The sequence below is a fragment of the Monopterus albus genome, unplaced genomic scaffold, assembly GCF_001952655.1.
Source record: "Monopterus albus unplaced genomic scaffold, M_albus_1.0 scaffold333.1, whole genome shotgun sequence".
In the NCBI taxonomy this organism is placed as follows: Eukaryota; Metazoa; Chordata; class Actinopteri; order Synbranchiformes; family Synbranchidae; genus Monopterus; species Monopterus albus.
In genome coordinates this window covers 157,605-171,063 of record NW_018128213.1, presented here as the reverse complement: position 1 = coordinate 171,063, position 13,459 = coordinate 157,605, and the positions used below count along the sequence as shown (strand labels likewise).

General features: G+C 40.2%; 1 protein-coding gene across 1 annotated transcript in view; it reads left to right on the top strand.

The window, feature by feature from the left end:
* svep1 (sushi, von Willebrand factor type A, EGF and pentraxin domain containing 1) overlaps window positions 1–13,459 on the top strand; it is an 82,808-nt gene that overhangs the window by 19,425 nt on the left and 49,924 nt on the right. The window contains exon 3 of the mRNA XM_020624589.1: window positions 715–891. Coding sequence (XP_020480245.1) covers window positions 715–891 — 177 coding nt within the window. The remainder of the gene's footprint in view (window positions 1–714; window positions 892–13,459) is intronic.

Sequence of the window (13,459 nt, the reverse complement as noted above, 5' to 3'; positions counted from 1 at the left end):
TCCCACAGTTTAGTGAAAAAATGGATTAAGTCATGGTTTTTAAACTCAGATATCTCCATAAATTTCACAGTTAGCATTGAGTGTGTATAAAGTTGTAAATCATGCTCAAGCACATGCAGACTGTCCAGCATATGTGCATGTTCATGCACAGTTTCTAAGATCCCAGACAGTAAGTGCAGTGGTAGAGATCAGTGAGGCAGTGCAAGGATAAGGCTGTGAGAATAAAAGTCAACACACACTGCACACTATCAGCTCAGCCTCCGGTCCGTCTCTCACGGTCTGTCTTGAAGTCTGCCCAATGACCCTGCCAACAACGGCCTCAAGCACACTCTCAGGTTTTCAAACATTTCAAATGTGGAGCCACATGTTGGGCCAGTCTTGCTGGCCTGAGATCAAATCACAGAAATTACACCAGAACACACACACAGAGCTGCCATGCAAGGCGCTGGCCTGGCAACTGGGAGCAGATGTATTTCAGCAGTTCTTAATACTACAAGTGTTGCTGTAGTCTTGACTCTTTAAGACATCTTTCTTTTTTTCATGCACCTTGAAAGCAAATAGTTGTGTGTTAAGTTGTGCTAGAATCCCCCACTTTCAATACATTTGATTGTCTGCTCTGCCAGATCTGTCTGACCTTAGCTAAATTATCTGACAGGCCCTGCAATCAGATCCTGCTGCAACCTGTGCTTCTTTGTGTTTGTTTCCTATGCTCAGACCTCCCTACCGGCAGCTACATCCATGAGGATCGGTCGCGCTGCTCCTCTCTGTGTGATACAGGCAAGGATTGCTGCGACTTGATGGCAAGCTGTAAGTGTGGCACACACACTGGGCAGTATGACTGCATCTGTGAGAAGGGGTATTACGGCAAGGGTCTGCAGCACGAATGCACAGGTAAGAAAGATGGACTACACCTGCCTCACCTGTCTCTAGCTCATACACCTAATTATCCTCCTTTAATTGTTTTCAGAAGTCCTCTCCTTACCAACCTGTCTCTCATTCAGCCATTACTTAAGTTATGTAAAACTCCATGTGTTTGCTTTGCTTTGTGAATTGTTCATCTATCCAGTCAGGTGTCTACAATCATTGATACATTAACACAAAGTATTCAATTGTTCATCTATCCAGTCAGGTGTCTAGAATCACTGATACATCAACACAAAGTATTCGTAACCTGAGTAGCTACAGTTAATGCTTAAACAGTTAGACCTGCATATATGCGTATTTTTTTCTCTGTGTGAATTTAGTGTGGTTCTACCTTGGGTAATTTAAGACACTGGATCTTACTGTCTTACTAATTACACTTGAAAAGGCTCCTAGTTTGAGCAGCGGCAGTCGGAATCTGAAAAAACTCCAGAATCATTTGAAGAAGCAGACCACAATCCCAGTGAAAGGATGTGCTTGTATCATGTTTAGCTTTGCTAACCAACATGGTTCTTTTCCAGACATTGCTGCAACAAAACATGTTCATGCCTTAGGAACAGACATATGGAGTTTCTTAACGTTTCTTTTCCTCTTGTCCTTGTTACCTTTACCTGTCAGCACTTACTCCAAATCAGAACCACTTGGTCTCAGATTGCTGCTAAGTTTACTATGGGTGAAATTTAAATAAGCATCCTGTCCTGTAACTGTGTCTAAGCTGTGCAGAGGGCAGATCACTATCAGCAAGCCCAATAATGAGCCGTAGGGGTGGAGGAATGAGACAGTGACATGTTTGTGTGTGCGTGTGTTCAAAACCTTGATGTCCTTCCCTCACCTCTGACTCTATCTCCCAGCTGAATACACCACATACTGCTCCCCGCCGAGAATTTCCTCCTTTAAATTACATTTCACACATTAATTTCTTTCTTTTCTACATGCAACAGTAATGCTGCTGTCATTTTAAAAACTGCCATTTTTGTTTTATTACTTTATCTCTCAATTGGTTCTTACATATTCATTTGCGGAACAAAAAATTGGTTTGATCTATTGCCAGAGTTATGTGTGTGTGTGTCGCTGGTATTACTCACACCGTGGGCACCGAAAACAGCACACTCACATCCTGGGGACTTGGCCTAGAGTGGATTAAGAAGGAGACAGACTCTATAAGGATCGCTCTTTACAGTAATGGTGAATCACAGGAACGTTGAATAGTTCAGAATTATTTGAAGCTACATGAGTCATGTGACCCGCTGCCATTTTTGACCGCTAAGTCTGGCAACTCTTCATTGTTCAGGGCTCCAGTCGCAACCATCTAAATCAGTGTATTTTAGAGTGATGACTTGGTTTAAGATTAGGTGAAGGGTTAGGGTTAGGCAAGTAGCAGTTATGGTTAAGGTTAGGGTAAGTCTCCAGGAAATGAATAAGTCAATATAAAGTCCCCACAAGGAATGAAATAAAAACTTACTCTTAGATGCATGTGCATGCATAATAATGTGGCATGTGGGATTATTCCCTTGGTTTGGAAGATTATATGGATCCATAAAATATCAGTTCAAGAAGAAATTACAATAATAGCACAAGTCCAAGACTATACTTTTAATTGTCAAGAAAATCAACCATAAACCATCTGAAGTACAGGAATGAATGATAAAGAGTGAAAATGTAGGCTGTAGGACTGTTTTGTCTCTTTGTCTTTTCTATCTTTTAAACACATTTACTTTTCCTCTCATGTTTCTTATCTCACAATCTCCTCATAATCTCCGTAGAGTCTATAAATATGATTGTAGGTAGTCATATAACTCCATAATGTGTTAAATGCAAACACTGGAGCCTTACAATTTCAATCAGAAGTTAAGTTAAGTTAAACAATTCTCTCTTACTTCCACACCATTAGTTTGTGAGATGACGCCTACAGTCGGAAATTATACAATACAAACAGTCTGTGTAAATCAGATGAGAAGACATTTATTGTTAATCATCTCCAGACAGAGATGCTGGATATGTCTCTGTTGAGCAGAAGTGGTGAGGCAGTGGCTCTTCTTTATGTGGAGAAACTCTCAAAGCCTTTAATCCTTTTGAAAGCACCCACCGCAGAAATGATAGATGATCTTTGTGGCAGTGCAGCAACCCATGTAATGACAGATGAGTTTTATAGTTAAATGTCCATCCTTTGGTCTGTTAAATCTCCAGGTCACACAGCACAGTGTTGCAGTTTGATGCAGGTGGTCTCCGTCATTTAAGGTTAAGGGTTGATACATTATTTTGATTGAATATGCAACACTGTAATCACAGAGGAACATTGCAGTCTGTGTGATTGTTGGAGAGCAGAACAACTAACAGATGCACTGGCTGGTGTGTGTGTCTGTGTTTCAGAAACTGCTGTGCGAGACCTCAGTTGTTTAGACAACTCACCCGTGGGGAGGCAGGTGGGAGGGATTGAAGGGAATAAACAGAAAAACCAGTGCTGAGTTTGCGGTTTAAAAGAAACAACGGCAGTTCAAATCAGGATACGTATGAACTCTAATAAATGAAAACAAGGGGACACAGTCCTGGTTGTGTTTGGCCTGTAGGCCTTTCCTCTTTGTGTCCACATGTTTTCAATCCAGAATTAGATAGGATTAGGAAGAAAGAAGGACATGTGAGTGACAGATAAGTTTAAATAATTCAGATCAGTGTTTAAAAGTAAGAGAGAAAAAAGAGAGCAACAGGAACGAGAGGATTTGCAAAGCAAGAGCCAGAGTAAAGGGCATCGGGGTCATCGTGCCAAAATGCATGCCCCCTTAATTCTTATCAGATGTTGTCAAGACCTGAGCCCCATTATGCTTAATTAATCAGTTTTATTGGTTTAATTAATAGCAGACAGCAGACAGCACAGCTGTCTCAGCTGGCGCAAAAAAGGAAGGGCACAGCGAGGCGCCGCAGCCGAGGAGTGCTTCCTCTGCCTGTCTCTTTCTCGCACACATAAGGGAAGTGTCATGGGAGAGTAGTGGGCTGTTTTGTTGTGGACTTTTCACTATCTATAAGTCGTCATTCTCATGATATAGACCAAACACGTACCCACACCGTCAAGGCACTAGAAAGAATATGTGTCACTGCAGTTGCTGTGGTAGGTACAGTGGCAAGCTGAGGCACCATTAGCCCTGTTCATCTCAGTTCTGTTTTAGTTACGTGGTGTGAAATACCCTCATATGTTTCACTATGTTTATTGAAGATTTTGCTCTGATATATATTATAAGGCTCCTTTGAAGTAGCAGTGTCTCCAAAACAAATTAGATTTGTGGTGAGAGGAGTACGTAACCAAGAATCTTACGTGTAAACACAACAAAAATCAAGCATCTCTTTTTTTCTGTTGCTTTAACCTCAGTGGGTTTGGCAGAACTGTAGGTGTTTATGGTTACACCATGCGATTCATTGATGCCAGGGATCTTGAGTGGTAGACAGACACAGCCATACATTGCCAGAGTTAGTTGTTCTGGTTTGCATAAGCCCGATGATGCGTGTGTGGCTGTTCAGTCTAGACACTGAGCCAATGTCTAGACTGAACATTTGGAGAGGTTTTATGCTTTTTGGACTTTGTTTTTTCACATTTAACAATCTTTGAGACATCTGAAAATAGTGTGGCCAAACCTTAGCCTGTCAGTGGGTTATTGTTATCTCTGGCTTAAGGGCTCTGTTGGAAACTATCTGAATCTCCACAGTGTACAGCAGTGTTGTTTATGAATCTGTCGACAGCCAAGTGAAACAGCCTCTTCCAGAAAACATGGCTGGAATCCTGGCAGATACGAACAGATGATGAACCCGGTCGAAGCGCAGTTTGCTTTACTTTGACAGGCCAAACAGGACATTGTCTTTCTTCAAATCTCAAGCTGTCAATATCTGTGTCATGGAGGATCACCAGAGCAATGGAGAAGTGCGTGAAGGGAGTGAGAGGCTGAGAGAAGTGGGGGTGCAAGAGGGTAACATGTTTTCCTGTCACATTCTTGCTTATCAGCTTCTTCTATAGCCTGAGAGAATGACAGGAGCTCTGGACTGTGTTAAGGTGGTATCAGCTCAGACGTTGTTTTGCTCAGGATGGCTTTGCTGGGGATGAATGCGGTAGTGAGAGAGGGAGAGCAGAAGGCAGCATGAAAGCATGAAGGAAAAAAGGAAGAAATATAGATAAAGGAAGGTGTAAAGATTTGGAGAAAATATTAAGGAAACGAGGGCTGTCACATAACATCCATTCATTAGCTATCCTGCTATATCTATATATATCCTTTAATGGGTCACGGGACACTGGGCAAGAGAAGGAAACATCCTTAACAGTTTGCCAAAAAATTGGTTATTGGTTATTAATCTGATTATCTCTCTAAAGTGAAGATAGAATGAATCATTTTAATAATTATAAGCAGCTGAATACATACCCATGGCAACAAACCATCAAATGATAATGATGATCACTTTTATTGGTCAAGTATGTTACACACACAAGGAATTTTTCTCTGGTAAGAATCGAGGCAAGCCATCTGCGGCACCAACTCACACGTGCACGCACACACACACACACACACACACACACAGATGGCAGCACCGTCCCTACTGAGCCACAGCCACCCCAATCTGAGAGATAATCTCATAAGATAATAAATTGCAACTCTGTGCATATCAGGATGTTGGACAACATTTTATTCAGCAAAATAGTCCTACTGCTTTGTTTATTACTGTTTTTGTATCTGAGTTGATTATATCCCACTAAAATATTCACAGTATTTTGTGTATTGATGGACGGTACAGACTGGGATGCGAAGAAATGGATTTAGATGACTTACCCTTTTTAAGATTATTGTCAGGATGTGAACTGCTGACTGGGGATGCTGCCAGAGTAACAGAATGTTTGCTCAGATCTGATACTGGAACCATTGCACAATGTTTACAATATTACATTCATACAAGGCTCTTGATCCCAAGAGGAGACTCGTGGCAGCAGTGGGGCTCGACTTGACCCTGAACGTAACATAGCCACTTCTTTGTGCATGGACTGGAGACAAGAGGCATTGACTGTGTCTGCTTTGTAAATATTTGTGTTCTTGACGTGAATGACTGAGAGATTCTGGGAGGAGAAACCTTGAGGTTGGCATAACTAGAACAGAGGAGTCCAAGTAACAGGCGAGGTGGATTTTGGTAAATGTGACGGAGGACTACAGATAGTGTTGCAGTGGGAGGAATGTTGTAATCATTTTTCTTCTTTCTATCAGGTCTTTTTGACATCACCCCCCAGCTTAATGTAGAACAGTCAAAATAAAAATAAAAAGATACTTTTTTATGAACCCTGAGGAATGTGGCTGAGATTGATACCACACTGGTTATCACCATCAACAGTCAGCAGCTCATCTTGCTCCGTACAGTCGCACTTGTTTACACACAAGAATTTACTACGCAGGGATCAGCACATACATGTTTTTGACATGCTTTGCATGCACACACCTCAGAGCTATTAAAATATACTGCATTCAAGAATTTGACACATTCCAGACGCTTGTCTGAGGAGGCAACAGTGCAGCACCTGTTTGTTTCACCTGAGGCAGCACACACTACACTGTCACTAGTGAGCCTCTAAATCTTTGAACTGTGTAATCTGGTATGTTTGATGTGTTTAAACAGTGTATTTAAACTTTAACTATACTGTTAAACACTCAGACCCTGTTTAGATCTACTAAGAGGAAAGGCAAACCATTCTGACAGCAGCATTAAACTGAACAAAACAATGTTAATCTCCTTTGTTGACTGAAAGGATTAAGTTGATACCTACATGATCACCAGGCTTTACTGGCAGATCATTTCATATAGGTTATTACAATGTGTATGGAATAAAAATAATAAAAATGCTTTATAGGGTGAGGGGGTGCTGCAGGAAGAAAGGCCATTATGTCACTAAAATCAATGAAGGCTTATTACCCAGGCACACAAAGAAAAGACAAGGATGCCTCCATATGAATAATTTAGTTAAAAGGATGTTCAGTGATACACTGAATTAAAAGGCAACCACAATATTTGAGGCTGATTTTCAAAGAAATGAGAGCATGGATGTTATTCCAGTAGCTTGGAGCATAAAAACATTAAGTTCATGCAGTATTTAAAAATAAATCTCATTTGGGAATAAATAAATATAATTGCCATATGTAGTACTACTTGCACGACTAAAAATGTTACCCAACGATGGCACTAGAGGAGAGTCGCGGTTTACTAAATTGAGTTAACTTAGCTTACTCTGGACCAGCATGAACAGACTGACAGGCCAGTTAAGTGACATCCACTAGTGCCGCTGGCAGCAGATGGATGTCTCTGTTGACACTGTTAATACTTGTCCCTGGTCTTATGTTTGCTCAGTCACAATTTGTACTGAAATGTTTTCAAATTTAAATATATTTCTGCCAAAGGAGTGAATTTAGCCATCTCCTCCAACAAGTTACATAAATGTTCTAATAGAGTTTCTGTATTTCTTCTAAGTGTATAATTCCCCACAGCATCACTAGCTACAGCAGACGGTCTGCTTCTGTACACTGTGTCTGTCCAAGTCCTTGTTTCTCAATGTTTTTGTAGGGAATAAAAGCGTCAGTTGCTCAACATGCCTTCTGGCTCAGTTTTTGTCTAGTTATGACCAAGGGCAAATACCTTGGACTTCTTGGGGACAACTGGAGGAGGGATCTTCGGGAATCAAGTACCACCGACCCCCATTAATTGCTTAAAATGATTGGATGAAAGTTTAGGTTTGCGTTCTTTTCCCTTTGGTGAGCAGACAGTGAAAAGAGAGAGTGATTCTTTACCATAGAGTCATGTGTCTTTGTGGTTCATGGATCAAGAGCTTTCAGTGACTGGGCAAAGATCAGACTGGCTTTGTGCCAGACGGAGAGGAGGGGGAAGTACTCCCACTAATAAGCTCAGTCATAAAGATTTTTTATATGGAACATAACTGCCAAGTGGTTTATAACCTCCAATGTAATATTTTGATACAATGTTAAGCATCATAAAACAGCAAAATGCAATGACAGTGGAATGAAATTGGCATACACAGTATCTCTTAAAATAAAACAACTGAAGGAAGAGCAACTGACTGGCAGTTCACCAAAAATACCTTTAAAATGAGCTTTGTGTTGGTTTTAAAAGGTCCCAGTGATTTATATGAGCTGCCTTCAGGTGTTTTGGGGTAGTCTTTTATGGCAGTTGTTGTTTGAAGTCTTTGCGTTAGACATTAGTCTTAAAATAGAGCTTCTGTCCCTGTGCACTCTCTTTTAGCCTCATTAAATGACACAAATAGGTCTGTAAATGCCTTAATTGATGATTTCTGCTGCTGTTTGTAGGTCAGGTATGCTGTAAGGAAGACATGACACATTATAAGCCAAGGCCACTGCTCATGTGTGTAAAAAAGAGACAGAGATGAAGGATCAAGGAGGTAGAGAGGCTATAAACTGGCTCTAATGGGACCTTCCTCTGCAGGAGAGCATGAAAAACAAGGAAATGTGAAACAGCCAGTGGTGCAAAGCAGAACCTCACTGTCTTTAACACCCCTTCTCTGTCCATCTGTCTCTCCATCTTTCTTTTCGCTGTCAATTCCTTTTTAATGCCTATTCCTCCCTGCTACCTTCTTCTCTTCATCTTTTCCAGACCTTGCTCCAGCTACTGTAATGTGTCAACAAGTGCACCAGCTGTACATAAATTATCCATTTACAGAGAGGTGTTAAGCGGAAACACGAACGACAAGGGGCATGGTGGAGATACAAACGTATACTCTGAGTACAGATATACTGAGAGCCATGCATTCCAGGCTGTTTTTGTCAGCCAAGGTTTACTATTTTATCATCAGTTAATCTGTTGTTTTTGTAATTTACTGTGAGAGCACAGGAAAAATGCCTTTTCCCAAAGCTCAAAACATAACATCTGTGAATTGCTAGTTTTGTGTGAGCAGCAGCCCAAAGATATTCAAATCACTGCGGCATAAAACAGAGAAAAACAGCAAGTCCTCATATTAGAGACGCAGAAATCAAGGGATTTTCTTTTCTTTTTGCTTAATAAACTGCTTCTCAAAATTATTGATATATTTGTCAATTGACCAGTTGATTAATGGAATAGTACACTAACCTCTAAAGGTACTGTGTACCTTCCTGCAAAAGGTATTAATTGAGTCGTGCCTTAGCTGAAAATGATGGCATTGTTCTTCAAATATTTTAATTTTTTTGTTTCCATTTCTCTCTAGCACATAATTTAAACTGACAGCATATCCGCTGGAGATTTAAGGTGGAATGAGTTTCTCCTTTAACATCTTTAGTGTCTTTTACAAGGTTTTGCTTTACTTTGAATCTTACTTGTCTCCTTCAGTTACCCTCATTGTTTTTTGAATTTTTTCACCAAGTCTCTTTACTGCTCTTCCTTCCCTTTGAGCCTATTATAATCAAGCAGAATGTTCTTGGGAAGCTGCAAGAGATATCTAGCAATTGCGGTGAAGTCATTCTCCTTTACGGTTTCCTCCCCAAAGACTGCCTTGCATCACAGTGCAGGAGTTTCATGCGGGGTCTCTTTCCCCTTAATGGGAGGCTTTGTAGGTGGACAGCTGTACAGCAGCCATATCTCACTCCCATCTCCCATTTTTGCTCTGCAGTCCAGCTGGAGAGCATATCAGAATTCAGTGAGACTCTGGTGATGTGATTTAGGGCCTGCTGACATTCCATGAAGATGGGATTCCCAAACTTCTTCTGCTTTAGGTGATCCATGTACTGTACTGAGACTGGAAAATTCCTGTGATCCTTATTGTTGCAGACACAGTGTCATTGCGTGTCTTTAAGGCTATTAGGGCGAAGTGGAATGAAAACTGATTTTAAGTCTGAAACCTGCTGCTGAAAGCTTCCTGGTTCATTAGAAAAAATAGTAGGGCTCCAGTGTAATGCTCAGGGACACTTCGGTAAGGAGGAATTTTCCTACTGACCGTTTATTTTGTTCTTACTGTACAGCAGGATCTCAGAGACTCATCTTCACATTTGCAGTTGGAGCACTCTCTTGTCATGGCGGCTTGTCACTGAGGCAACCAAAAGTTTAACTAGCTGGATGTAGAGGTGTGGTTATTGGCCTTCTGACACTTAATGGATTGAAGTGTGAACTTGGTTGCGCATACTGTATGTGTCCTTTCCATGCCCCGCCATCTAGAAAATTAGTATGAAATGCATATAGTCTGCTGGCTCAGAATAAATGTGTATAGACCTCAGATGAAACATTCAAACTGAGCACCAGGTTGTCCATGTCTCTGTCAGCCCCTTGCGTGAATGTGGGCTACATACATTTTAATTGTTAATTTCCACTGTCTGTTTATGCACCTCAGCTGCACATTGGAAGTCTCAGTTAAGAGTGGAAGGTTTCCTTGCATGTGAAAATTGTTTTCTTAGTGAAAAACCCTGTAATTTAAGTTTTACCTAACATTTCTTGTGTGAGGCGGCCTTCAACCACAAGTGGCCATGCTGCTGTCCAGATTTAGCAGCCTTTTTGTAACATTGCTGGACCTCCTTGGCTCGGTTGTTTAGCTTTGAAGAGAGCAGACAAACAGAATCAGATCACGCCATCAGGAACATTGCAAGGTCACACGAATATTTGTTACTTTTATTGTCTGCTTTGCACTTAATGCTCATAATGTTATTCACTGTGGCAATGACAGTTGTGTTCCCTATATGTTGCCAGTTGTTTATCTTGGAACAATATATGTTGGATAAAGACAGTTGTGTTGCTGATGTTAATGTATTTTTCTGTCTCTATTGTAAATTGACTGAATCACATATAAATAGACACAAGGGCCAAATTCTGCATCTAACTAGGACTCTGTGTCAAACCTCAACACTTTAGTAAGTACTGATAAAATATGACTTTGTTCATTTTGTATTGAATATTGTAAAGTATCACTAATGAACATCAAAGTCCTGATCATATTCTTAGGCTGGTTACTGTAAGTTATTTTTCACTTTTGTAACTTTAGACAGATATATTTCATAAAATAATAGCAAATCCAAAGCAGATATTTGTCTGTTCATTTAACTGGGTGACTCCCTTCCATTGCCTTGAAGGGACCTTTCCAGTTCCGCTTGTGCGTAAATCTGCCTAGTTCATTCCAAGCTTGTGAATAGGTCTGGGAATTGTTTGAAAATGTCGTATTTTGTATTCCTGAGTTTCAGTGTTGATTCTAAATGGCATTGTAAAAAAGAGAGTTGTTTATTCATATATATTTGCATTGACCTGCTTTTTATTTCATTACTCTGTGCTACAGTACGGACACGTTTTTACTGTATGGGAGGGACCAAACATCTTTTCAGACACTGATTGCAAGGTTATTCTAGCTGGGTTGGAGTGAAAATATCACTTTCTTTATGTCGTTCGCCGCTTCACATAAATGCTTTATGTTCAAAATAACGTGGGAAGCACTGTGTATGAGTTCTGTGTGCATTGGCGTGTGTTTGCAAGCATGTGTTTATGGCTTTTGTTTGAATAAGCTGGCCCCGTAAGAGAAAACCTCTCTCTCTCTGTCATTGTGGCTATGGAGGCAGATGTTCTCGCTCTCCTTCTGGATCCCCCTTCATTGTTTCCTTCCCAGTCTGTTTTTAGGCCTTGCTAATCAAACACAGAGTCCCCCAGAGTCATGAGAGTTTCTTATATGATAGTAACTTTGGCTCCAGGGCCAGGCTTGTCTGCCAGTTTTAATTAATTGCTTCATATTAGTAGAAAGACGTTCAACAGATCCACTGGCCTTTGCCCTGTTTTTATAATTATCTCTTCTTTTAACTTCCTATTTAACTATCCTTAATTTTTCCTACAGTGTTACCATCTTTTTCAAATGTAAAACAGACTCACAGTGCCTGACAGTTACCTGTCTAAGCTATTACTAATATTTAACTGTGAGTCTGTTTTACATCTGATTCTACATATCACTGTTTACAGGTGTTGGATTACAACTGCATATGTAAAAATCACACAGCTTGCAGCTGGAGGATGCAGAAACCATTCCTAGCATAATGCACGGATAGTTTAATTACTTTGTGGATAATGTATGTAAGCGCTAGGAAGAATGTATGGGAAGAAAAGATGGTATCTTTGGTTCTTGTGTATCGATTTTGATTTGTTAATTTAGCCGTTCTAAATTGATGAACTTTTACTCGCTGTTAAAGGGCAATGCTGCCATATTCCATAAAAACACCAACCCCAACAATGTGTCCCTAAATACTCCAATTTGTCTACCATGTTCAAGGCCCTCATCCCCAAACCTTCTGGTTTCTACTGTAAAAACAGATTGAAAATGTACTGAATATAATAACATTTTTAAAAAAGATGCAGATGATGCAGTACTTAAACAGGAGTTAATAAACTACAGTTCATGGCTCAGAGAAATAAGACATACTGTACATCACACTTTACATAGACAGTGGATTCACAAATCAGTTCTTTTTATGGGATTTGTTGACAATAAAATACAGAATATCACCAGACTTGTTCATGAAATAGTGGCAGAGCAGAAGTTAAGTTTGTTGCAGATTTGCAGGACTGAAGAAGGAGACAGGCCTCGTTGGAAAATCAGTCATCCATTTATTGTATCCCCTCCTCACGACTTCTTTTATTGAAGTAATATTTCTCTCTGGTGGAGCAGATTTAAAATTTAAAAACTCTTTGAAGAGGATGCAATAAATTTGGAAAGTATGAGAGCTGGTGATGTCATGACATGTCATTTAACTTCATTATTACTTTTTAGGATTGCTCAAATATTGTGGCGACGCTAAGTAAATATTTTCTGATCATGAGATGCTGTTTCCTAAGATCATTACCGCGCACAGTAGTTCTCTTTGACCAGCTGCTGCCTCTGTATATGGTTACAGCCAGGCCAGACACAGCAGACTCTTTCTGTTTTATAGTCATCAGGCCACTGACGGTCCACTTCCTCTCTAAATGAAGGGCACAGTGCAGTAGTGCACTCTGCAGCCATAGACAATAAGTAGTTGTACCCAAAAGGAGACTCTTGGCTGCTGTGTCACTCAGACGAGTGCAGGGCTCAAACACCATTAGTTACAGTATGGGGTCTGTTTTCTGGCTGAAGTAATGGAGCAGTAAAGGAAATTCACAGTTTTTTCCATGTTGGTTTTCCATCTTTTCTGTTTTATTTTAGATCCAAGGTTGCTTGTTCTTTAATCATTTATACCTTCCTGTTCATCCCTCCCTCCATCCTTTGATTTCTTTCCACTCTCTGTATGTATTTGTATGTGTGAATGACCATGGATTTGTCTGTGTACACTTCCACCTGGCAGCACATTTTACCAGCCAGGAAGTGAAATTCTTTTGTTTTTGTTTTTTATTCATTATTTTTACTGTGCTTTGGCTGGATTATTAATCACATTAAAAACAAGTAAGTTTCTTGTAAATGTTAAACAGACATCTGAAGACTTGAACAGAGGGGACACTTATAGTTGTCATTCCATCTTATGTACGATCAAATCAAATCAAATCAAATTTTATTTGTATAGCGCCAAATCACAACAAAAGTCAT